At 51.1% G+C, this 24,838-nt stretch overlaps 3 protein-coding genes across 4 annotated transcripts; 2 read left to right on the plus strand and 1 right to left on the minus strand.

The window, feature by feature from the left end:
* Positions 1 to 1,227: 1,227 nt before the first annotated feature.
* Positions 1,228 to 8,227, minus strand: UBFD1 (ubiquitin family domain containing 1). The gene is made up of 7 exons (XM_066197822.1): positions 8,145 to 8,227; positions 7,367 to 7,633; positions 7,083 to 7,291; positions 5,983 to 6,048; positions 5,676 to 5,781; positions 2,608 to 2,690; positions 1,228 to 1,423 (listed from the first exon to the last, which is right to left on the minus strand). The coding sequence occupies exons 1-7, from the start codon at positions 8,170 to 8,172 to the stop codon at positions 1,313 to 1,315; spliced, it is 870 nt and encodes a 289-aa protein (XP_066053919.1). The 5' UTR covers positions 8,173 to 8,227; the 3' UTR covers positions 1,228 to 1,312.
* A 57-nt stretch (positions 8,228 to 8,284) lies between these two features.
* On the plus strand, positions 8,285 to 13,284 carry EARS2 (glutamyl-tRNA synthetase 2, mitochondrial). Of its 2 annotated transcripts, XM_066197820.1 has the most exons (9): positions 8,285 to 8,673; positions 9,058 to 9,213; positions 9,363 to 9,552; positions 9,828 to 10,300; positions 11,107 to 11,215; positions 11,503 to 11,656; positions 11,760 to 11,890; positions 12,143 to 12,278; positions 12,589 to 13,284. In XM_066197820.1, exons 1-9 carry the CDS (start codon positions 8,544 to 8,546, stop codon positions 12,670 to 12,672), a joined length of 1,563 nt encoding a protein of 520 aa, XP_066053917.1. In that variant the 5' UTR covers positions 8,285 to 8,543; the 3' UTR covers positions 12,673 to 13,284. The 2 variants fall into 2 exon arrangements, with proteins under 2 accessions (XP_066053917.1, XP_066053918.1); XM_066197821.1 differs by lacking the exons at positions 12,143 to 12,278; positions 12,589 to 13,284 and having other exon boundaries at positions 11,741 to 11,884.
* A 113-nt stretch (positions 13,285 to 13,397) lies between these two features.
* Positions 13,398 to 24,743, plus strand: GGA2 (golgi associated, gamma adaptin ear containing, ARF binding protein 2). Its single transcript, XM_066197791.1, is given in 18 exon segments — positions 13,398 to 13,442; positions 13,445 to 13,502; positions 14,081 to 14,165; positions 15,016 to 15,091; positions 15,600 to 15,698; positions 16,603 to 16,726; positions 17,206 to 17,309; positions 17,753 to 17,833; positions 18,516 to 18,653; positions 18,779 to 18,860; positions 19,765 to 19,878; positions 20,120 to 20,287; positions 20,512 to 20,567; positions 20,857 to 21,008; positions 21,798 to 21,967; positions 22,896 to 23,065; positions 23,491 to 23,601; positions 24,177 to 24,743. Coding segments are annotated over 18 exon segments (1,944 nt in total). The 3' UTR covers positions 24,288 to 24,743.
* Positions 24,744 to 24,838: the final 95 nt, after the last annotated feature.

Here is a 24,838-nt window from a genome sequence, read left to right on the forward strand (position 1 = left end):
AGCTGCTATGGGCTTTGCACCTGTCCAGGGCTGAGGGCTCTGTTCAGAACACCTGAGAAAAATGGCACAAGGATGGCTGGGATGACACACAGAGCATCACAGCCCAAGGGGCAGCACCTTCCTTCTGACAGAATGGGGTGTGAGGGCTTCTTGTGAACTGGAACAGGAGGAAAGCTGGAAGGTGGTTTACATTTCAAAACATCACTTGCTGGATGGTTAATCTAAAGTACGATTCACTGAATTCAAGATCACTACAAATTTTCAAATCCAGCTCATGAAAGACTGCTGCTGTTATCAAGAATCAAAACAGCATAAGAGCTTCTCTCTTCCTTACTGCCCCCTCCCAAAGAGGGCAGGAAGGTCTCTGTGGTTCCCTCCCTTCGGGAGATCTGTGTCACCCTGCTCCCACCAGGCAGCGTTATGGTGTTTCCATCCATGTCCATGTCACTGTGTCCCCCTGCTCCCACCAGGCAGCACAATGGTGTTTCCAGTCCAACAGCTCAGTGTCAACGCAGCAGCTGCAAAATGGTCCTGGACTGCAACATGCACGAGCAAGAAAACACTCCCAAAATGTAGCAGCCCAGGGCAGAAGGTGAAGCACTGACCGGGCACAAGAGGGAACAGCTGGCAGCACCAGGTCACCTGCCATGACAAAACATCCCTGCAGAATTCACCTGCTCCAAACACAGACCAACCTGGAGCTGCCAGAGTCGGGAAAAGGCCAGGAAAAATCCCAAGCAAGCAGGGCATCTTTGGGTTAAAACAAAGAACTAGGTCTGCTACCAAGGAGTGGAAGCTGCCCTGGAGGGCCAGCGGGATATGGCTTCACCCAACAGCAACACTGCTACAGTTTATTCTTAAAAATCTGCTCCTCAAAGTCCCAGTCACAAATAAGTAACTAAATTAAGTCTAATGCTGATAACTGAGAGATTATGAAAATATTTGGTTTTGTTCAAACCATGTAAAAAATCATCAATAATACATTGTAATATTTTCTTTTTAAAACTAAACTGGAAGATCAACTCTCAGCAGATTTAAGTGTATTACACACAATATTTTGTGAATTAAGATTTATTGATTTCCATTGTATTTGCTTTAAATATGGTTGAAGCTGACTGCAGAAAAGGGATGGTGAAATCTTTAAGTTAAAAGTAAACTAATGGTGAAAGAACATCACCTCTGGCTTCCATCCATGCCTCGTTTAGCATGTTTTAATAAGTTCCAGGACTGTCACATCCAGGGATGTTGGAGGCCTCTCCCAGCAGTGTCCTTAGATTTGTGTCATTTTCCTGTGCCAGAGGTGAGCGTGCTTTCAAAAATACTGCCACTTCCCCAGCACCGTGTCTTTGATTGCATCGACATACTGAGTTGGGACCCAATAGACCCAGTAGTAAGATGCTTCTGTTGGGCCCAGCTGAAATGCCTGCAATTAAAAATGACAACATTTACACACGGGAACAAAGAGCTGGTCCCATGGACAGGCACAGCTCATCCACTGCCAAACCAGACCAGCCTGTCCCACCTGCTGCTCCCTGCAGCACTCAGGGCACACCACAGCTCTTTGGTGGGCAATTAAAGGAGCATTGCAGAGCACTGAGAAAACCATGAGCTCTTCCCTTTTACAACACCACAACAGTAACCAGAACTCCTGGTCAGTTTCAAGATCATGAGGAAATCATTCTGGTAGACAACCTGAAAAGTAACTCAGAGTCTCTAAATACATGACAGAGCTGAGAAGCCAAACGGGAACTAAACAAGACAATGACTGTGTTTTTATAGGATTTTATGTTTAGACATAATGTCCTATTCTCAACTTCTCTCCTATGCCCAGGAGAGGGGCACCATGGCATGTCAGTGCCTCTGCCCGTGCTGTGGGATAAGTTTATTGCAACATGAGCTGAAGAGGACCTCTTCTCACATGGGTGATCAAAAATCAAGTATTTGGACAGAGACTAGAGCAGCACCCTCCTGCAGGCCATGACTTTGAAGAAAAACATTTCCCTTTCCTCCCCTTAAAGAAGGAAACAGACTTCTTATAGAAAAGAAACTTCAACATCCAAAGTTAGTTACAGTACTTTGAAAAGCAGGATCTTTAAAAACCCCATGGATTAAAACAAACAGCCAAAATTTCAGTATATTAGCACAGTTCTCTGATGAAATATAACTTTGCTAGATCCCATACGAACTATTCAGGAAATTACAGGTGTGAAAAAATATTACACCATCAAATCCTTTTTTTTTTAACCTCCATCAAGGCCTGTTGTTCATATAAATACCACAGAATCTACAAATTAAACCAGGTATCAAAAAATCTCACTACCATTAAGAAATCATGAGCTTTGTTGTGAGTATGTTTACTGGTTTAACACTGTCACAGTCAGAAGATACAAGATAATGCTTAAGCACTTCATGTTTGTGTGAAAGCAGTCTGGATTTCCAGACAGCTGCAGATACTCAATATGGACCCAAAATACTGAGTGTGAGAGGAGCCCATGTCCACAAGGCTGGAACCACCATCCACCTCCAGCCTGCTCTGAGCTGCAGCCTCAGCAGCGTGCACTGCATGAAGAATTAGATGGATATGATTAAAGTAGAGCCATTACTCACCATCATGTGATAATCCTCATGGCCTTCAATAGGTTCACTCACCACATTTTTAATGGACCCCATGGGTAACTTTTCTGTTCTCTCTACATTAAAATTGATCAAAGTATTATTTCTGACATGTGGGGAAGCAGTATTTCATATTCATTTCATACAGCACCTCCATTAATGCCAAAATCTCCTCAGGTCAACAGTCTGCCCTCCAGGTGAGCTGTGGATACCTGCTGCCCAGGACGTGGTGGCTGCAGCACCACACCCCACACACAGACCCACAGGTGGCACCCCAGCATGAAGGAATCCAAAACTGGATCACACAGTTCCCCTGCATCACATGAAGTATTTCAGTGTTCTTGATTTGGGCCTAGACTGAGTGATGGGAAATCCCAGGCTTTACTTAATGTTTTCCCAAAAGAACCCCCCTTGGAGCAGCAGGGATGCTCATCCCATGGAACCTGGTCCAGGTATGAGAATACTCAGGACTGAACTGAACTCTCAACAGCAAGCCTGAAAGCTGGCAAAGATAGGCTGACCTGACTGTGAAAGCTTAGGCCAGGCTTTACCCTGTGGCAGTGTGCAGAGAAGCACAGGGAAGGGAACAGAAAAGAGAAAATAGGGAAAGAAACAAATAACAGAAACTGAAGCCCCAAAAAGAGTACAATTACATGGCAGAGTAACATCAGCCAGCCAAAGGCAATGACAAGAGCAACAAAGTACATGGCCCAGGGCAGAGCTCTCCTGTCAGCTCTGTCCTCACTCCTTTCTGAATTCTTAATTCCAAAGTCCTGCCTTTCAGTTCAAGCATCCAGCACCAGCCCAAATTATCTTCTTGGATACAAGACAGAGACTACCTGAAACACTTCACAAAGGAGAAACTGAACTCTGAGTTCTTGAGATAGATCTACTTAATTTGTGATCCAAAAAACCTCAAACCTACCTACAGAAAGCACACAGGGAGATAAACTCAGTGATACAAGGAAAAATATTCTCTGCCTCATAATGGAGCTCACTCTGAACTACCTGTTCAGACCTGTGACTTCATTCATGAGGTAAAACCCCACTTTGTCCTTGTTTAACATCCTCCAAATCAATTTCTGCTCTGAGCATCCCAGTAACAGACAAATCCCATTATCCATGCCTCTGTGCAACTGACACAGAGCAACTGGGGAGCAGCTGCCTGTACCAAACTTCAGACTACAAAGCCCCTGTGAGGCCAGGGAGGCTGCAGGGCTGGAGCTAAGAACCAGCACCAACTTCCCTGGACCAGCAAGTGGCAAGCTGTGTGAACACCCAGATTCTGTGTTTACTCCAGCCCTTAACTGCTGGCCTCTGTCATGGGTTTCTCAGAATAGAGAGATGTTTTTCCCAATAACAGCCAGCAATTACAACCATTCCCCAGAGGCAGCAAGCTGCTGCTAATTCAGGGAAGTAGGGACAGGCTACAGGAAACACATGACTACAAGAAGAATCAAATTCACAGCTTAAGCAACACCATGTAGGAACACCTCAAAAACACTGTACTTGAAAACTCATCTAGGGGGTGATGGAAGAGATTAATCACCTAAATACTAGGCATGGATTTAGAACCTGGGATCAGTAACAGAAAAATCTGCCTGCCCAACCTATAGAGTTAAAAACATCAGCCAATGCCTTGCTCCATCACTTCACGCAGGAGAGAAATCACTGCAACTGGCACCAAGAGATGTTTTAAAGCCAGAAAAAAATCTTCACAATCAAGTCTGTCCTACAAAGAAAAAGTCAAAAACTTTTTAGATTTCTGCTTACTTTGGAATTACTGTAGCAGCTGGAGGCATTATAACCACACAATTAGGCTGCTTTACTGGGACAGTGAGCAAGCACTTTCATCCCTCTCACTCATCATTAGTGCCCACCCCAGGAAAACTGAAGGAGCACAGGTTCCTTGGCAGGTGGGGGGATCCCAGTGTCCCGTTCAGTCCCAGCCAGCAATTAAGCACCACACAGCCACTCACTCCCCCTGCCCTGCTGGGATGGGGAGGAGAACCAGGGTAAAGAGTAAAAAACTCATGGTTTGAGTTAAGCACAATTTAATAACTGAAATAAAATAAAATATACTACTACTATTAATGGTAATAATAATAGTAATAAAATAAAAAAATTTAAAAAGAAACTCCAGAGAAACCAGTGATGCCCAATACAGCTGCTCCCCACTGCTGAACAATGTCCAGCCTGTCCCCCTTCAGTGACCAGTCCCTCCCAGCCAACTGCCCACCCAGCTGATACTGGACATGATACTCTGAGGTGGGAGACATTCCTTTGGCCAGCTCTGGTCAGCTGTCCTGGCCAGTTCCCTCCCATCTCCTTGCATGCCCCCTCACAGGCAGAGTCTGAGACACTAAACAGTCCTTGACTGAGGGAAGCACTGCACAGCAACAACCAAAACACCCACTGTTATCAGCATTGCTCCCATCCTGAACACAAAACAGCTCCTGGGAAGAAAACTAACTCTATCCCAGCCAAAACCAGGACACAGACATCCCCAGCAAGGCACATTATCTCCACGTCATTCCCAGCTCCTCCTGGCACCATTCATGACTGCAAACCAACCCTCTGCACAGCACCACAGTTGTGCATTACTGAGACAAGACACCCACAAGATTTTGGCTGGAAGGACAGAGAGTGCCAGAGATGCCAACACTCTCAGTTTCTATCCCAGTTCTGAGTTTTCCTTCCAAGTCTTGGCTAAGCCATTGGGCCCTTGTGTACTGCTGGCATCAAACCCACGCTGCTTATGGATTTCTTTGAGATATGCCAGAAATACCCAATACTATCATTTACATTTGGAGCCAGGAACAGCACGTTGAGTCTGCTGACACCACTGAACTCCAGTTTTCCAGGAACTGATCTGGAGTATTGACTATTATTCAATGACCTGGGAGAATGGCACATGAGAAAAGGAAACAAAACTTCCTGAACCACTGCAATATCAACATCATTCCCTAAACATGATTAAGTCAGAGAAGCTTTTCTAGGTCACACAGTTCAGTCACAGTCCCATCACCAATTGCTCATCCCCGAGGCTGAGAAGTGCTCACCTTTTGTACCAATCCACAGCTGGTCTTGCTCGAGTTTGAAGGTCAGTCTGACTTTCCCCCCGGACTTGTTGTACATGCCCGACAGCGGCACCGTGGGCAGCCGCTCCTGGAACGAGACAACACAGCCAGTCAGGGCACAGCTGGGGCACAAAACCTGCATGCTCCCCACTTTTTAAACATAAGGACCATCATTCCTTCCAGCCTTCTGCTAAGACAGCAAAGAATGACTGGATCAGTGGGGAAAGGTCTCAGACCACAGAGAAGTCTCTTTTCTGACTCTGAGTGTCTCAAGGCCTTGTTCACGCACCTGCACACCTTTGACAGAAGGCATCACATCGTCAGGTTTTCCTTTATCCAAAACTTTTCTGTGTTGCTACAACACAAAAACAGAAGTTAAATTCACAGGAACACTACAGAGCTTTGCAGTGTACCTCCAGCTGCCCCCCAACCACATCCCAGTGGCACTGAGAGACAGCTGAGGGCTGCTCACTGGCATTTATCACATGGGCATCAGTTATTTTCAAACTTAACTGTCCACTTCCTAAGATACTCTCAAAAAATTATCAAAATGAATGGAACTCCAACATAATGCCAAGGGTAACAGCCTTCTCAAACATACACACACATAAGTACATGTCTATAAAACCAAAGCACTGCATCCAGTGAATGGCAGAAACTCTCCACATCTGGCAGTGCAACCCAGCACCAAACCAGAATGGATCAGAGCAGTGGTAGCTTTCAAATCCACACTCACAGCTTGTACCTGGCTGAGCACTTTTAAGAAATGATGCGACTTACACTGAGTGTGAACAGTGATAAATCACAGACAACCATCAGCATGTTTCATGGAGGCAGTACTTAATTTTAACCAAGTTTATTTTGAGGAAAGTACAGGGCTGATAATACCTTGAGCTGGCAATCCTTCACCAGCCCCCCACAGTGCAGGACCATCAAACTAGCCTCACTGCAATGTGCTACAAAGTGTTAGAGGAGAATTCAACACCCACATACCTGTCAGGGTGGGGACAGCTGAGGGAACTGCTCTCTTGGTGTTCGTTTTAAGCAGTTTTTGGAGACCAAATGCTTTTGTGCCAATAAAAATTAGTTAGGTTTTAGAAAAGGGTTAACCTGGGCTGTTTGCACTAACATCCATCAAACGTTTCCGTTTCTTATTCAAAATGCTTGGCTGTGCCTGGCACCACAAGCAGTGACTTGCAAAGCCCCAGACCCTGCTGGACTAAACAGTTCACTCCCTTGCTCAGAGTCATTCCAATGCTGAGCTGTCAGAAATGAACCCCCAGCCTGATCTGAGGAGGAATGCGACCCAGAAGCGCCTGCAGGAGAATCAGGAGAATCACGTAAATCCCACCACTCTCCCATGTCAGCAATAATTGAGATATTAATTACCTTTTGTCTGCAAAGTGGCTCCTTTTTGTTTTCCTCAGCTTTGACCTCCTGTTGAGCAGCTTCTTTGGGTGTATTTACTGCTAACACATCGTTGATGGTAGAGCCCACAACCATTATTTTTGCTCCGTTTGTTACTTTGATTTCCCGCAACGTTTTGTCCTCTGGCAGAAGTCCCTTGAACATAACTTTCTGCATGGCCGGCGGGAGGCCTAGAGACAAGCACAGCGATTAGGAGCGGCGGCGGCCAGGGCGGCGCGGGGGAGGCGGCGGCGGCCCCGACAGACCTGTGAGCGAGTGGATCTTCTGCTTCAGCTCGGCTCCCGTGCTGTCCAGGCAGAACTTCACGTCGTACTTGTTCTTGTTCCAGATCACCTTCAGCTCCACCAGCTCCCTCCCGCCGTCCTCGTCGCCGCCGTTGCTGACGGACGCCTGCGGGGGCTCCCGGCGCTCCTCACCCTCCGGAGACCTCCCCGCCGCCGGCGAGCCGCCCGCTCCGCCGCAGCCCAGGGGCAGCTCCTGCGCCTCCGCCTCCATGCCCGGCTCCTCGGCACCTGCGGGGAGCGGACAGGAAGATCCCGGCCCAGGGGACGCCTCCCCGGCCCGGCCCCGCTCCAGCCCCGGAGCGCCGCCCGCAGCGTGTCCGGGGCCGGCTCCCCGCGCTGGCGCCTACCGGCCCGCCCCGCCGCCCCCTGCATCGGCACCGCGGGCTCCGGACACCGCGGGCTCCCGGCACCGCGGGCTCCCGGCACCGCGGGCTCCCGGCACCGCGGGCTCCCGGCACCGCGGGCTCCCGGCACCGCGGGCTCCCGGCACCGCGGGCTCCGGGCACCGCGGGCTCCGGGCACCGCGGGCTCCCGGCACCGCGGGCTCCCGGCACCGCGGGCTCCCGGCACCGCGGGCTCCCGGCACCGCGGGCTCCGGGCACCGCGGGCTCCCGGCACCGCGGGCTCCGGGCACCGCGGGCTCCGGGCACCGCGGGCTCCCGGCACCGCGGGCTCCGGACACCGCGGGCTCCGAACACCGCGGGCTCCGAACACCGCGGGCTCCCGGCCGCGCTCGTACCATCAGCGGCGGCGGCGGCGGCAGCCATGATGATTGTGTACAATCCGCCGCGGGGCAAGCCGGGAAACGCCGCCGCCGCCGCTGCTGTGGGCCGCGCCGGCTCCCGTAGTCGCCCTCACCCGCCCCTCAGCGTGAGGGCGGCGGTGCCCCCAGGTCGCGCCCCCGCAGCACCGGCCGCACCGCGCCGGGAGGGGCGCCGGACCCTCCGCTCAGCACTCCGGGAACCGGAACCCCCCCGCGCTGTCGGGCTCGTGGCGGCGGCCGCGGTCCCCTGGCGCGACCGGAATGAGCGGATGGCGGCGCCTTTAAGGGGCGCCCCGCCCCGGCGGCGGCGCGCGAGGGGATTGGGCGCCGCGGCCGGGCGGAAACGGCGCCGCGGGCACGTGGGCGCCTGGCGGGATGGCGCGAGCTCCGCGCGCGCTGCGCTGCCCGGCGGGACCGGCACTGGCACCGGCACCGGCACCGGGGTCTGGATCCGGCCCCGGCCTCGGGCGGGGGCCGCGGGTCCGGTTCGGGCCCAGCCCCACAGGTACCGACCCCTCGGCAGCCCCGCCCCTGCCCGTTCCCGGGGCTCCGCTGCGGCGGGGCGGGGCTTTGGGTTGGAAAGCTTCAATTCGGACACTCGGGGGGCTGCCGGCTTCCCAGAGTGCTCCTGCCGGAGCGCCCGGCCTCGCCCTTCCCGCGTGTCCTGGAGTCCTCCCGGTCGGGCGGGGTCACTGTCGATGTACCTGGGAGTAGTCATCCCTAAGTTATCTTCACAGCCGGTGTCCCCGGAGCTGCGTTCGTGCGCTGCAACTCCCGCCTCGCTGACGCTGCCGTCGCAGGCAGCATCCAGCGCCCTTCCAGCTCGTATTTAGAACTTTCCCCTGGGTCTCCTTTGTGACCGCCTTCTCTGATTTCCCCACGATTACAGGTTTTCTGCATTTAGGCGGCCTTAGGACTGCTTTGTACAATTATATATTTGCCAAAAAATACCAAGGGACCTTTATTTTAAGAGTGGAGGATACAGATCAGAATCGGGTGGTGCCCGGAGCTGCAGAAGGAATAGAAGATATGTTGGACTGGGCAGGTATTTAGAAACATCTTTCATTTTTCACCTGCTGAACCCTTATCTTTCCTTTCGAAGCAAACAGTACTCAGCCGGAGGGTGGGTTTGACTCTGCCTTTGGGCTGCTTTGGCAGCCCAGCTGTTCACCCGCTGCCGTGCCGATGTTCCAGGTATTCCCCCGGATGAGAGCCCCGGGCGCGGCGGCCCCGCCGGGCCCTACGTGCAGTCGCAGAGGCTGGAGCTGTACGGGCGGGCCGGCGCAGCGCTGCTGGCCAGCGGGGCCGCCTACCGCTGCTTCTGCAGCCCGCAGCGCCTGCAGCTGCTCCGCAGGGATGCCCTGCGCAGCCAGCAGACCCCGCGGTACGTCCCTGGCTCTGGCCCTGACCCTGACCCTGCATGTCCCTTGGGGCTGTGTGCCTGTACAAAGTCCCGCAGCAATGGGACTGGGGGTTGTGCCTCGCTGCCTGTAGAGAGAGAAGGCGTGTGTCGCCGTCCGGAGATGAGGTGTTTGACTGGATGTGTAGTGGGTGGGTTACAGCTAAAATTCAGGAGTCTGCTTAGAGTTTGGGGAGTGTAAGAATGGCTCACAGTGTTGGGCTATGTTCAGCAGAAACCTTCGTTTTCATCTCCCAAAGATATGACAACCGGTGTCGGCACCTGACGCCCACAGAAGTGGCCCAGAAGCTGTCACAGGGCCTCGACTGTGTCATCCGCTTCCGCCTGGAGAAGGGCGTGGAGCCCTTCCAGGACCTGGTCTATGGCTGGAACAAGCACGAGGTGGCTGAGGTGGAAGGTGACCCCGTGATTCTCAAGGGGGACGGCTTCCCCACATACCACCTGGCAAATGTGGTAGATGACCACTACATGGGCATCACCCACGTTCTGCGTGGGACCGAGTGGCTGGCTTCAACTTCCAAGCACCTGCTTCTGTACAAAGCCTTTGGCTGGGAGCCCCCTCAGTTTGGGCACCTCCCGCTGCTCCTGAACAAGGATGGTGGCAAGCTGTCCAAGAGGCAGGGGGACATCTTCTTGGAGCGCTTTGCTCGGGATGGCTTCCTGCCAGAGGCACTGCTGGACATTGTCACCAACTGCGGCTCGGGATTCACAGGTAACACCACAGGCTCCTGCCTGCTAGGTCACTTCACAGTGACTTTGTGGCATGGGCTGGGTGTATTTTAATAGCTGAGACCTTTGTCAGTGTTTGCAGGGGTCAGGGAATGAGTGTCATGTAACCAGTCAGTCACTGAGGTGCCACCAGCCCTTCTGCAGTGCTCCTGTGAAAAGAGCTGGAATGGTGGAAATCTTTCTGCTGCTGTGTAGCCATTAAAATTGAGTCAGGTGCTTAATGGGTTCTCCCTTCAGAAAACCCTCACTTTGAGGCTGAGAAACTGGCTGTGAAGTCTTGGGAAAACTTGCATTTTGTGGTTAATAATTGTAGTGTTGTCTGACACCTGTGCCACTTTTCCTTTAACCTGACAGACCACAAGGAGTGGAGTCAATGTCTCCTTTTGTGGTTCTTGCATTGTGGGGATCACAAATTAACTTGCATTCTGAGCGCTCTGCTTGGGAATGAAATCTTGGGCAGTGCAGCCTCCTGGCTGAGTGTGACTTCCCTTTGGCCAGCTGAGGGGGAGGTGTTCCTCTGAGGAAGGTGACGGAGCCAAGCAGAATGTCCCAGTTCCCAATGTCTCACCAGCAGAGCAGGCTCCTGGGGACAGGGCAGCATCCTGTGTGTGCCTGCTGCCAGTTCCCTCCTGCCTGCCAGGGGACGTCCCTGCTGCTGATGCTGGCACTGCACCGGTGGCTGTCCTGTGTCACCTCTCCTCAGTGTGCTGCCCAAGGCATGTGGAGAGGAGCATGATCGTTCTGTGCGGGAGCACAGAGCCCTGGGATTCCCTTTGGGTTGTGTTGCAGAGAAGCAGATGGGGAGGACTTTGGAGGAGCTGATCTCCCAGTTTGAAGTAGGCAGAATTACAACCCATTCTGCTCTCCTGGACCTTGAAGCGCTCCCAGAGTTCAACAGGTAAAAAATTAGCAGTAGCTTTAAAATGTATTAAGCACCATGTCAGTGAGAATTTATTTCTAGCACTTGGCCTTGGCTGGAGGTTTTGTTTGTTGGATCAAGCATGGTGCTAAGAATGCCAAAGTCGTGGGTTCAGTCCCGATATGGGCTATTCGCTTAAGAGTTGGACTTGTTGATCCTTTTGGGTCTCTTCCAACTCAGAATATTCTGTGACTTCTGTGAAATGTGGTTGGAGTGATCCGATGTAACCCAAAGCAATGCCAAAGCAGGTCTTTTCTCTGTTACAGGATTCACCTCACCCGTCACATTGAGAACCAAGGGCTGCGCCAGAAGCTCGTTAGGGAGCTGCAGGGGCTGGTGGAGCTCGTCTATGGGGATCAGCAAGTGGATCCAGATGTTCTGGAAAATGATTACGTGGAGCGAGTCCTCCTGCTGAGAAAAGTAAGAGAGGTGGTAGATCACTGTGCCACCATCCTCCAAGCTGAGGATTTCTTTCCTCCACAGCACAACCCTCTGCCCTGCCAGCTTTGCTTTTTTTCCCCAGGGTCACATAAGCCTGCTGAAGAATCTGGTGTCAAGTGATTACTCTTACCTGTGGGTCAGGCCCTCGGTGTCCCGGCAGCATCTACAAACAATTTCTGCAGAAGTAGATGAAATAGGAAAGCTAGTCTTAGGGTAAGCATGCTGCTGTCTGAGCTGAGTAGTGGCAGCAATGGCTCCTCACCTCTGAAAACTGTATTCTTGAGCAATCAGAATTACTGCTTTTTCTGTGGTTTTCCAGGTCTGTGGCATAATTTAAACTCGCTCTTTTGAATGAGCTCTGCTTCTGGCAAGCAGAGGGAATGCCCTGGCACAGGGCAGGGGTGAGACATAGGAAACCTGTGGTTTTCATGTCCCCAGAGTGTAAGGACACCTTCTTTCCTAAAGGCTCCTGACAAGGCAGGCAGCTGCTTTGACTGTGGAGGAGTTGAACAAAGACCTGAGAAGTCTCCAGAAGCAAACCAGAGAGACCAAGTACAGCAGCATGATGCAGCTCCTCCGCTTGGTGCTCAGCGGGCGCCAGGTAAAAAGAACAATTCTGAGATTATGTGCAATGTGCTTTCACAGAGCTCAAACCCAAGTTTTACAAATGTTCTCCAAAGACTAATCCTGGCTCAGGTCTGGTGCTAATCATTCAGGTTGCTCTGACCAGGGCTGGCATTTGCCTTCAGAGGGAGAAAAAGCCCAAGGCTTTGTTTGAGCTGCTAATGACCCCTCCTCAGTCTTTCAGCGACCCAGAGCAAAGTGCTCTGTCGATTCTGTCACCCTGGTGCACAGACACATGCCGGGGAGTTTCAGTTCCTGTGTGTGCAGTGACTCCTCTGTGTTTACAGCACGGCCCGGGTGTTGCTGAGATGATGGTGACTCTGGGAGCTGAGGAGGTGTGTGGCCGGATACGCAGAGCACTGTCCAGCTGACAGGGACATCGGTGACACTGCCAGACATCACACTGGGTGGTGTGGGTGGCACCTGTGTGATCATCTCTGATCAGACCAGCTGGGCATTAGGCCAGGCAGGTGTCTATGCTGGTCCCATGGCTGTACAAACCTGCACTAAGCACAGATCACTTTGTCTGGGAGAGGAACCAAGTCCAGATTCAACTCCGTCCTGCCATCACCTCATGCAAGGAGCCTGGTTTGCGGGGTGGGAGAAGAAGACATGTATCAGCATTTAAATTCAGACCATGTGGACAGAAAGTAACTGAACTTCTGATAAGACAGAACAGATTCTTTTTGGAGAGGGCATCACAGTCAGGGTACCTACAGCTACACAACACAGTTCCCCAATAAATACAGTGGGAGGTATTTTTATATATATATATATATATATATATATGAACAGATGCATATTATAGCTGTGCCCTGGTATATCCTACCAGGCTGACTGCGCTGCTTGGAGGGGGGTTTCCTCCCTGTGTACTGTGTCATGCACGTGGTTCTGCTAAAAATATCCCTGATCAGGAGATTGGGATGTTTTTTCCTCTTTTGTCTGATGCCCTTTTAATTATTAAATTACTGTGGTGACTTTGATTCCGTTCTCACCAATACTCTGCGCGCCGAGGGGGGGAGCTGTGAGGGGTGCTGGCGGGTGTTGTGCAGAGCCCACGCCCACAATGAAGCCCAGGAACACTCAGAACTCTCACATGGGCTGCCCACGGGGCGTGGGGGCGGCGGGAGCTGCTTCCTGCGCGGGCAGGGCGGCGGGACGGAGCCCATGGCTGGCACCCAGCAGCTGCAGCGCTGGCTCAGTGAGTGGGGCTGGGACGTTGGGTTGGGGCTGCTTTGGCTGCTGCCTCTGCTGCCTCTTCCAAACGGGGTGGGCACTGGAGCAGCTTCACCTTCATGGGGAGGGGCCCACTGCCCCCACAGAACCCTTGTAGAGTGGTGTGGGTGATGTCTTGCTGCATGTGTCCTTTTCCCCTTCTATCCTGCCCATCCTCAGCCCCTAAAGCTGGGTGAGCGGCAGACTGGGGAATGGATAAAGCAAAAAAATACTTTGTTTCCTTAATGCAAAACTGTAAACTGCCTGTGTTCCAGCACAAGTTTTGCAGTGGTCTCAGGAGAGCTGCCTGTAAATGGTTTTTAAGTTTCTCCTGCTAAAAGCAACATCTGCTGCTGTCAGGCTGTGCTTGACTTCAAGTGTGTGCTTGGGACTATATTTTTAGGCAGATTTTAGTAACAGCTGTTTCCTGCTCGTCCTGGATCTCCCTTTTCTGCTACAAAAAGCTCTGAAGCAGCGACGTCTGAGCTGCTTCCTGCTCTGAGCACTGGCTCACACTGAGACTGGGCTTTCCTTCTTCCTCTCCTGTTTTTCTCCCTCTGTAAGATGAGGCCACTGACCCGAGTATCTCCGAGGAAAACTGGGAATGCATCCAGCGGTTCTGCGACCAGGTGAACGCTGACACGGAGGGGTAAGGCAGACACACAGCCCTTTGTGTTCACCCAGGCTGTGTCTGGCTCTGAGCTTCCCTCATGGCTCTGCAGGAATGGGGCCTGGGGCCACGGTGTGACTGAGCAGCTGAGCTGCAGAGGGAGCTGAGGAGACTCGCTGGGCTCTGCTGCTCCCAGGAGGGGAAATGAGTTGGAAATAGGTGTATGCCAATGTGATAGAGGGTGGTGTCTGGGAATGGGCTCTCGCATCAATTGCGGGACCCCACCAGGCAGCAGGTCCTGCTGGCCATGCCCTTGGCAGTCTGGCCAAGGATTCCTGCTGTGGGGTTCTGCAGGGAAGCCCAGAGGGAGCTCAGCCTCAGCTTTTCCTTCCAGACGGGTGGAGGATCTCTACTGAGACTTCCTCACCTTCCAGCTGACAGTCTGGGCTCTGTGGGAAGTAGCAGGGGCTAATTAAGCAAATGATCTGTCAAACCTTAGTGATCATCTCTGTGTTTAGAGCAGACTGAGTTCAAAGCTCCTAGCCTGGCACCCAGCTCGTGCCCAGGAGCTGGCACAGACTGCCCTGGCTGTCATGGAAGCTGCTGCAGCTGCAGAGAGCCAGCTCCCGTGGTGCCTGCCCAGGGACATCCCCCAGCCTGTCCCTGCTGCTCCCTCCCAAAGAACAGGGCCTGGGCACGGCTGGAGGGCAGCGCTGGGGTCACCAGTTCACCCCTGTGTGTGTGCATGTGTCCCTGGCCAGCACCATGCCCAAGGAAGGGTGTCTGTCCTGTTGTGAATCCAGCAGCTGCTCTTCCATGCAGCAAACCCAGCAGCATTTGTTTTTCCTGGGGACTTGTGCATGGTGTGACTTGATTTGCTCTTCCCCAGCCCGTTGTCTGCACTGAGGCTGCTGGCACACAAAATCCAGTCCCCTCAGGAGGGAGAAGCTCTCCATGCTCTCACAGTGAGTACTTTCATCTGTACACAAAGCAGTCACTTGGAAAGATTTTGGCAGGTAGAACAGCAGAGCAGACAGAATAGTTCTCTCTTCCTTTTCTCTTAGATGTTGATGTCTTTCTCTTGGATGCCTCTCTCTTTTAACTTTCCCTTGCACAAGGAATACAGAAACCAGGGGACAGTGCGGGGAGGAGCTGCTTCTGTTCCTCCCCACATTGCTCTGCTGTGGTGTTTCGTGGGTCTGCAGCTCTGTCTGAGCTGTGTCCCACCACAGAGGCAATAGCTCAGAAGTTGTTAGTGATGGGTAGAACAGAGCACATGGTCTTAAATGTGCTGCTTAGGAAGGTTGGATGAAGGAATAAAATGCATTCTTGCTGCATAACTTTCTCGGTATTTTGTGTTGGTGAGTGCAGTGTCAGAAAGTTCTTAGATTTAGTAATATAATGACGAAGTTTTTGAATGCTCCCCAAGCCTTGTGTGTTCATTTCCTGTTGGTAACATTCTGTTTCCTGCAGGTGCTGGAGACCTGTGTGAACAACTGTGGTGACAGATTTCACAGTGAAATGGCAAAATTCAGGTTTCTGAATGAGCTGATTAAAGTGCTTTCCCCAAAGGTAGGTGATGGTGGTTACAGGATGTTTCAGGATAAGAAATGCAGCTCTGCTTTATCAGAGGCTGTGGGATCTTCTGGCCATGCTCCTCTTCCTTGGGGTAGGCCTGGGCCTGCCTGAACCCTTCTCGGCATTGCACCCATCGGTTTCCCTTTCTGGTGGATCCTGCACACATTTACCACTGATACACATTTCGTTTTCCATTGCATCAGCCCAAGGGCAGAGCTGCAAAAAGCTGATTTCAAAGATATGTTTAACTGAAGAACAAAACTTCTTATCTCAGTCTCAGGCTTGGTAACAGGATTTCAGTGAAACCACTGACTTTAAAGCATCTATCACTGTAGACAACTCTGTTTACTGCTCTGAGAGGACAGGTATCACTTAATGAGTTTGAAATGCCTGATCTTGGGAAGGTTTGTGGTTTTTTGTAATAAAAGGAGTGCTCATAGGCAGTTACGAGAGAAATTGGAGAAAACACCCAGATGATGATAAGAGACAGTAACTTTCGTTTCTGGTTTTGTTCAGTTTTCCTGTGCCTGGGGCTGTCTGAGGCCAGTGGTGTAGTTGCATTGCAGCAGTTAAGGGGAATGTTTAAGTCAAGCACAGAACTGTTTTCACTAAGATAACCTATTTGGGGTTTTGGATTCAATAACTGATCAGAGAAGTATGAAGTGGTTTTATTTTGACTGTTATAGAACCTGTGTGTGATTCTCATACACTCCATAGCATTTCTTGTGTTTCCTAACCCTGGGATACACAGTTGACACCGCTGTGAATAAATTCACAGAAATCCATTTTATCCTTGGTGGCTGCACACAAACTCCTTGGGGCTGGATTGCTGTGCCAGATCTGGCACAAATTCATTGGGTTTCAGCTTTTTTGTCTTTCTTTACTGTCTTGTTTTCAGTACTATGGAATTTGGTCTTCAGAAAAAGTCAAGTCAAGGGTCACCGAAGTGATATTCAGTTGGACAGTCTGGTTTCCTCAGGAAGTCAAAATCCAGGATGCTTATCAGATGCTGAAGAAACAAGGTTCAGTTCTGTTATTTCAGTTTCCTTTTTAGCCTCCCAAGCCCATGGTTTCCCCCACAGATATCTGCCTCCCTCAGCTTGTGACTCAACTTTTTCAGAACATGTTGTGTGTAAGGAAAAGGGACAAAGGTCCCAGGCTGGTTGGGTTCTGAAGGATGCATGGAATTGTTTAAAGGGATTTTCCAAAGCAGACCCTTTCTGAGCCACAGCTCAGACCAGTCTGGAGGCCTCTGTTCACACTGTGCAGGGAAAAAGTACAGGACAGACTGAGAAGTGATCTCTGGCCTGGAATACTCTCCCAGGATTATGACAGATGGGTTCAGATGGATCCTGGGATGGATTTTTACATCCATTCCATTGTACTTAGTAGTCCTCAGTGGTATTTTAATCCAGAAATCTCTGCAGAACCTCATGCACTGTTGAGCATCGAGGTTTCAGCAGCTTGGGCATGACTGAACAACTCCTGTTACCTGTTCCAGGGATTGTAAAAGAAGATCCCAAACTGCCAGAAGACAAAATTTTACCTCCCCCTTCTCCAAGACCTCAGAATTCTATTTTTGACTCAGATGAAGAGAAGTCCAAGGTAAACCTTAGAGTCTTCATGCCCCATGTTTTGTACTGATGAGAAAAAAGGCTCAGTAATATTTTTGGAGCTTCTGCTGTTTCAGACAGACTGTCTCAGAATAATGCTGATCCTTCCTGCAGTGCAACAGCTAGAGAACTCTCAGACTTTGTCAGAAATATTTCCTTAGCAAAAAGTGAAACTTTTTTTACAGTAAAACATCAGTTTCCATGATGCACAAGGGAGGGCTTCTCCAGGTCTTACAAATTTCTGCAGAGCCAGAACTCCTAATCCTGAGCAGCCAGTGTATGCAGGCAGCAATGTAGTCTGGATTAGATCATGGGACAGGAACTGACACACTTCTAGGATTGTAGGACCGTGCTGGAGCAGGTGTCTGTGGTGTGGGATGTGTGCACAGTGCCCAGAGGCTGCTGCTCACTGCTGTCCCATCTCTGCCCTGACAGCTCCTGGCCAAGCTCTTGAAGAGCAGCCACCCCGAGGACCTGCAGGCAGCCAACCGCCTGATCCAGAGCGTCATTAAGGAGGTGGGAACTCCCAGGAGAAGCCTCTTTGCAGCCAGGGAGGGTGGGAGGAAACCTGGCCATTCAGTCTTTGACTGCAGCCCCAGAGAAGGGGCCATGTTCAGTCTTTCCAAATAATTGTGCGAATTACAGCACGGGATTGTTTTGGTTTCCTGAAATATGCCATTGCCAGGAGAAGGGAATATGTGAATGTGCATACAGCAGGACACTTCCATGTCAGTGGGACCCTGGCAGTAGTGGTTGGAAATTTCCAAAAATAAACTCAGTTCCCAGGTGGAAAAAAGCAACTTCTGTACAGAACTGCCTCTTTCCTGCATGCAGTGTGTGCACGTCTGCTTCCATGTTCCATCTGCAGCACCATCCCACTTCTCTGCTTACAGAGGAGATTTGGTTTAACAAAGCCCTGTGGTTGAGTGTGTCATTCTGTGTGGCAGAAGCCAACAACTCCCAGCTCAAATTTTGAAGTCACACTTGTGCCTGTGGTGAGATATAGTCCATATTGCACAGCACAGGGCCAGGGTGCCCTGTTGGGGCAGCTGGAGGCATGTTCTCAGCTGTGCCGCTTTGTGCCTTCTCTACCTGCAATAAAATGCTAATAGGTGTGACCCAGAGTGCTCCAGCCAAGTATGTGCACTGGCTCTGTCAGCCAAATCATCATCTACCTTTCTTTCATTTTTCATCACAGGAACAAGAGAAGTCAGCTCAGGTGTCCAGAAGAGTGCACACCATCAGTGAGGTTTCTGAGAATGTCAGACGTATGGATGAGTTACTGGAGAGCTACAGGAGACATGAATTATCCCCAGCTGACCAGGAGACCCTACAGGTAAATGCTCCTTTTCCTGCATAAATGCTCTTTCTCCTCCCTCTTCTAGAGGGAGCATCACTTGCAGGTAATTGCAGAGACAGAAGTGTGCCTGTGTCCTGAGCAGTGGCACCTTTCCTCCCCAGGCTCTGTTCCAGCGCTGTGAGAAGCTCAGGCCGCTGCTCTTCCGCCTGGCCAGCGAGGCTGTGGCTGATGAGGAGGCTCTAGGTAAGGGCCAACACTGTCCTTGGGGTTCTTTGCAGCTGTGACAGGGCTGTGCCCTTCCCTAGCGGGGGGTGCTCGGGTACTTGGCACCCTGTGGGCAAAGCCCTCCACTCTCCTCATGAAACCATGCCCAGGGGAAGTGGCATTTGGTCTCGTCCTGCTCCTCTTTGAGGAAGATGTTAATTTTCACTTGGAGCCCAAAGTTAAACAGTGAATCCCTTTCTTCAGCTGAGGTGGTTTTCTGAGTTTTTTTGAGTTCTGATTTTCAGAGAACTGAAGACTTTTGAGACCTTTTCTCTCCAGATATTGAAGTTCTCCCTGTGTATAAACACAGAAAGAGGAATATATTTTGAATTTTTAAGTGTAATACCAAGGAAGGTGTCCTGGTTTCAGCTAGGGTAGAGTTAATTTGATAAGAGTAGAATCTTTGAATTCCACAATTGGCATTTCATTCCTGTCCATATGCCTTGAAGATCTGACTGAAGCAGTGTTTGTTGAACAGACATCCTAAACAGGAACCCTGAGAGCTCAACTGCACCTCACACCTTCCTTTCATACCCATAGGTGATGGCTCTTCATCTGGGGAGTGCTGGATTATAGACTGAAGTGCACAGGGAAAACTTGTGGAGAAAAAGAAAGTGCAGAAGAGATGGCAGGAATTAGGAATACTTTAGAGATGGAATAAGATTTCAAAGTGATCTTGATAAATGAGAGAGAGGCCTGGAATCAGCATCTGTATGTGCAAAATGGAATGAAAGGCGAGTGAGGGGCTGAGGGCAGCCTGCTCTGCTGCCTTCACTCCAGAGCTACACTGTCCCTACCTCATGGGCATTTTGGGGAGTGCCAGGGAGCTGACCTGACCTTCCCGTTGGAACATGAGTATTTTGTATCTGCTCTGGTTTCCCAGCTGAGGTCCTGCAGGCCAGTGACAAGCTCTCACAGGCACTGGGGCAGTACAGGCAGATTGTGGCCAGCCAGGAGAACGGGGATGGAGCAGGTCCAGCTGCCAGCTCTGCACCAGGTGAGAAGCACCCTCAGCGTCCCACGGCAACTCTGCCCTGCACACCAGGCGGGAGCAGGGTTTTGAGGGAAGTGCTGCTCAGAGAACAAACGTGGAGAAAGTTGAGAAAACCATTGTTTTCTCTTGCGTATAGTTGACAGAAAACATTCCCAAAGTCCTTCGCCTTTCAGGCACACCTGTCCCCATGGATGTGCCACTCCTTTGCGGAGGTTCCTCGCTGACTCTGTCTCTGTTCCCCCAGGGTGCCGGGCAGCTCCAGGGCGCATCAAGAGCTACACCCTGATCGACTTCTCCGAGCTGGAGGCCATGGCCCAGACCCCCCCAGACCCCTCTGCAGACACAGCCTCGGCCTCCCGCCACAGCAGCACAGCCTCCACCTGCCTGCTGGAGGAGGAGTTGCAGTCCTTAGGTCTGTAGGTGCCCTTCAGTGTCACCCTTGGGACTGGGGCTTGTGGTGTTTAATAGAGAGAGGAGACCTTTGACTTCAGTGTCAGTCCCAAGAGAAAGTAGGGCCTTCCAGACGTAAGTTTTCAGGGATGCAGTGTCTGTAGAGGTGTTAGACAGCAAAGGAAGAACCTGTGGAAAACCCCTGCTTTCTGTAAATTATCTGTGGCATGTTGGTATCTTTCTTAGGTCTCAGCAACTCCCCTGTCATACAGAAACCACCACCTGATTTTGGCCTAGGAGAGGTGAGTGATGCTCAGATACTTAGCAGTCCATAAGGTATAAAGGACAAAAATCAGAGATGATTCCTGGCCTGCCTTTCCCTGGGGGCCTTTTTGGTGTACCACTCTGTTCTGAAGGGAAACTGGAATCCTTGTGCTCTCAGATAAACTCTCAGGTGCAGTTTGCAACCAAATGACTCATTTATATTTCTCCTTTAGGTAGTGGTATTTGATAAACAGAGTTCTTTTCAGCACAATAGGTTTATTTTTGCTGATATTACAAAGCATGAACCTGAAGGGCCTTATTTTCCAGCCTGCCGTACACAATGGATTTAGGGAAGGTGCAAGTGCTGTTCAGACCCTGGGACCACAGGAGAGCTGGGAAGACAGCTGTGCAGTGAAGAGTGAATTCCAGAGCCTGGATGAACATCTCTCTCCACTATCCAGGACCAAGACATTCTCTTTGTGAGTAAACTCTTCATAACAGAGTCAGATTTTGGGGCTGAGGAATTCTGTTACAGCAGGGAGATTTAGGGAAACCTTTCAGCTACCCCTGGTTAGTGATGGCAAGTGATCCATGCACACATTGGCTCTTTCCTGCAGTTGTGCACCTGTTAATTGCAGTTTGTGTAATTGCACACCAGGACCTTCCAAGGGTCAGAAATCTGGGGAGACAAATCCCATTGGTTGATAACAAGGTGATGTTGAGCTAAAAGAACAAAAACCTTACAGTCAGGCCTTATTATCTGTCACTCAAAAAGTACTTTTCTCAGCTTTCTCCAGACTGTGACAAGGTAGTTTCCAGGTATTCAGTGGAAGCTTGGAACAGTTCACAAATCAAATTAATCTCCACAGATCTTCAGAGCAGGAGACTATTACCCAGTCTGCCATAATACAAGAAATTTTACTGAAGATTTCCAGCTTCCTGCGGTGTCTTTGGGCTGGTATTTACTTTAATCTGCCTGACTAGGGCTCCAGAGAAGCTGTGCACAGGGACGGCAGCCTTCTAAAGCCCTAAAGCTAAGTTTTACCATAGTAACAGAACCAAAATCTGCCTTAATGAATTTTGAAACAGCAAGATCTTCCACAGATGATAGAGTTTTTGAATTCCTCAAGGACTCAGAGTGTAAGTCTGTAGTTTCTTTATACCTAAAAGGGATGAGGGATTGGGAATACAGACAGACACAGAGAAGACAGTGTATTCCCTGTAGTATCCCCACTTAATACAAGCTTTCTGCATGCTTTTCTTTCCAGGGATTTATTACCAATGAAATCGCCCTTTCCAGATCTTCCAAATAACTCAGTGGCAGATTCTGCACTCCTCAGTCCAGGCTCTGAGCTGAAGCCTGCTGCCTCTTTGCATCCAGCTTCCTATGATGCCTCTCTAGAAAACCTTTTTGTGCCTTTAATTTCAGTTACACCAAGTAAGTACAATTCTGTGCCCCAGCTCTGCCTACTAGAGGCTTACTGGAGCTCTTCCATGAGTTTTGCAGGACAGGAAGCCAAAGTAGCTTCATCTGTGTGGGTGGGCTGGACACAAGAAATGACTGTTCTGTGATGGGCTTGATGTACCTGAGAATTTGAGTATGTGCTAGGGATCATAGCATGACAATGTCCTTGTCCTCCCTAGGCATTACTCAGGAGTTTCCTGCCCTGGCTGATGTTTGTAATGTGCTTCCAAACTCTGTCCTTTGCACCTTCAAACTGCAAACAGTTGTTCTACTAAAAGTCCTAAAAGACACTCCTGAGTGGGAGCTGCCCCACTTCCTAAAGCAGAGCTCTTCATTCCACCTCAGCTTTTTGGTTTCACACTGTATGGCCCAGCTCTGCAGCTCCTCCCCAGGGCATTTCCTGGGTATGTGTCACCCTGGGGTCTCAGCCCGGGCCACAGAGCCTTGGCTCTCACTGCTGCTGGAAGAGGACACGTGCACAGACATCCTGATCTGCCCTCAGTCTCAAGTGAAGGTCTTAGTAGATTTTGGATGGGCTGGATGGTGATAGTCAGGTGTGAATTTGCCAGGTGTGGATGGTAAGGAGGCAAATCTTGTGTGTGCTAAGAAAGGCACTTTGCTTTTCCCACTGTATCTCTGTTGGATCCACACCTGACTTCTCTCAAGGACTGGTGAAACCTGAGCTGCTAAATCCCAAATGCAGACATTCAGATTCCTGTCTCTGCCTTAGGGGGAGATGTAAATCAGGGGCTGTGTGCCATTTGGTCTGTGAGTTTGCCAAAGGAAGTAAAAGTTTGTCTGCATTTTCCTTTTTGCTATTCTTTATCCCATCTTTCCTGTTTGCCCCCAGATGGGAGAGGAATCCAGGCTTTGATTCTGATTCTTGATTTGTCTCTGGCAGGCACTATCTGTCCACTGACTGTGTATGACAGGAATGGTTTCAAGGCCATGCTCCACTTCTCCAGAGAGCCGGCTCCCGGCCGGCCAGACGTGCTGGTGATGGTTCTGTCCATGCTGAGCACCTCAGCACACCCCATTAAGGACATAGTGTTCCAGGCTGCAGTCCCAAAGGTGAGAGGCCTGTGACAAAGTAGCAAAAATGCTCAGAAATGTCCTGAGGAGAAGGTTCACCATTTCTCACCGTTTGCCTTGCTCATGGGAAATTGTGTGGCTCTGTCTCTGCATGGAGACCCTGTTGTACAGTGGTGCCTGTGGCATCAGTGCCTGTTTCACAGCATGTATCCATGGTCTTGCTACATACAGCCAGAAAGGGCTCCAGAGCTGCTGCTTCAGCCTCCTGGGTAGGGCTCTTGCTCCCTGTGCACGTGTAGCATAGAATTGGCTATTTAGGAATATCTGCCTTTAGTTGCAGGCTGTGCTTTTCACTGAACGACAGGGTCTGGCTGATGTATCTTTAACTACCTCCATGGCTCAGTGATGCTCACAGCCCTTTCCCAGCATGGACTAAACAGTGTTTCTTTTGTTTTCTCTTTCAGACCATGCAGATAAAGTTACAACCAGCCTCTGGTTCTGAGCTGCCGGCCTTCAACCCTCTCCTGCCGCCCGCAGTGGTGTCCCAAGTGCTGCTGCTCACCAACCCAGACAAGGTGCTGCTGCTGGGCACTGGGACTCCCACTGGCTGTTTGTGTGAAAGATGGGGAGAGTCTTAATAACAGTGGGGAGACAGGGCACTCTGGACTGTGCTGGGAAGATGTTTTTTCTGCTCAAAGAGCTTTCCAGAGCTACAGTCTGAAGGACTGTGTGGGCAGTTGCCGCAGGGGCCTGCACAGTTCTGGACTATCTGCACACAGAAACAGCTCCAGGCACTCACTGTGCAGATGTTGGCAGCTGATGGAACACAAGGGCACCCAAGGCACAAGGGATGGGTGGCAGATCTGTTGCATTGGTGGATAATTATAAGACCCAAGACTGGTGTAAGGAACTCTCTGTCTGAGTAGGCTGGCCAGGCCTGGATTGCCAACATGCCCATGGTTGGTGTGCACAGGTCTTCCAGCTGCTCTTGTCTACCTTAGGAAGATCCAGGGTTTCCTTCTGTGCAGAGCTTCTGCAGGGCTGGTGTTTCCTCTTTCAGAGGTGACTCACTGCAGCAAGGCTGTGAGGGGTGAAGGAGTCCAGGAGTTTATAATCATGGTGTGCCCCTCTCTCCTCCTTTCTCTCCCAGGATCCCATCCGACTGAGGTACAAACTGATGTTCACGCAGGGCGTGCAGGCCTTCAGTGAGGTGGGAGAGGTGACTGGCTTTCCAGAAGCAGAGCTCTGGGGCAGGAGCTGAAGTCCAGCTGGCTCGGACACTGCCACGTTGCCTCAGCCACAGATGGGGATGGACTGGGGACTAGCAGTGCTGGGCAGCACTCTGTAAGGGCACCTTTTCTGGGGATCTGCCACCTCCTTCCTCCTTTCTGTGCCTGGCAGGAGGAGAGTGAACCGGCTGCTTCTGCCACAGCCTTTCCCCGTAGCTGAGCCGGCTTTACAGAAGCCTGCTGGAGCGCACTGCCGCCTCCGTGCTTCTGCCATGCACCTTTCCTGCTGCTTTCTGGGCCATTTCCCCTTCACTTTTTGCATTAAAAAAAAAAAATAAGTGAGTCTACACCAGCGTTCAGCCCCCGTGCCAGCCTGTTCCAGAGACACAGGGACACCCCCGGCCCCGTTTCCCCGGAGTCTGTGCCAGGTGCAGCGGGAGCTGAGGGGCGGGGGGCGCCGGTACCGGGAGGGAGCAGAGCCATGCCCGGGGCCGGGCGGGCACAAGGCCGGGGCCGCGGCTCGGCCCTGCCCCGCTGCAGCCCCGGGCACCGCGGGGAGCGACCGACCTGGGCCTAGCCCCGC

The sequence above is a fragment of the Chamaea fasciata genome, unplaced genomic scaffold (assembly GCF_029207755.1).
Source record: "Chamaea fasciata isolate MVZ Bird 193981 ecotype frontalis unplaced genomic scaffold, bChaFas1.0.hap1 SCAF_16, whole genome shotgun sequence".
Lineage (NCBI taxonomy): Eukaryota > Metazoa > Chordata > Aves > Passeriformes > Sylviidae > Chamaea > Chamaea fasciata.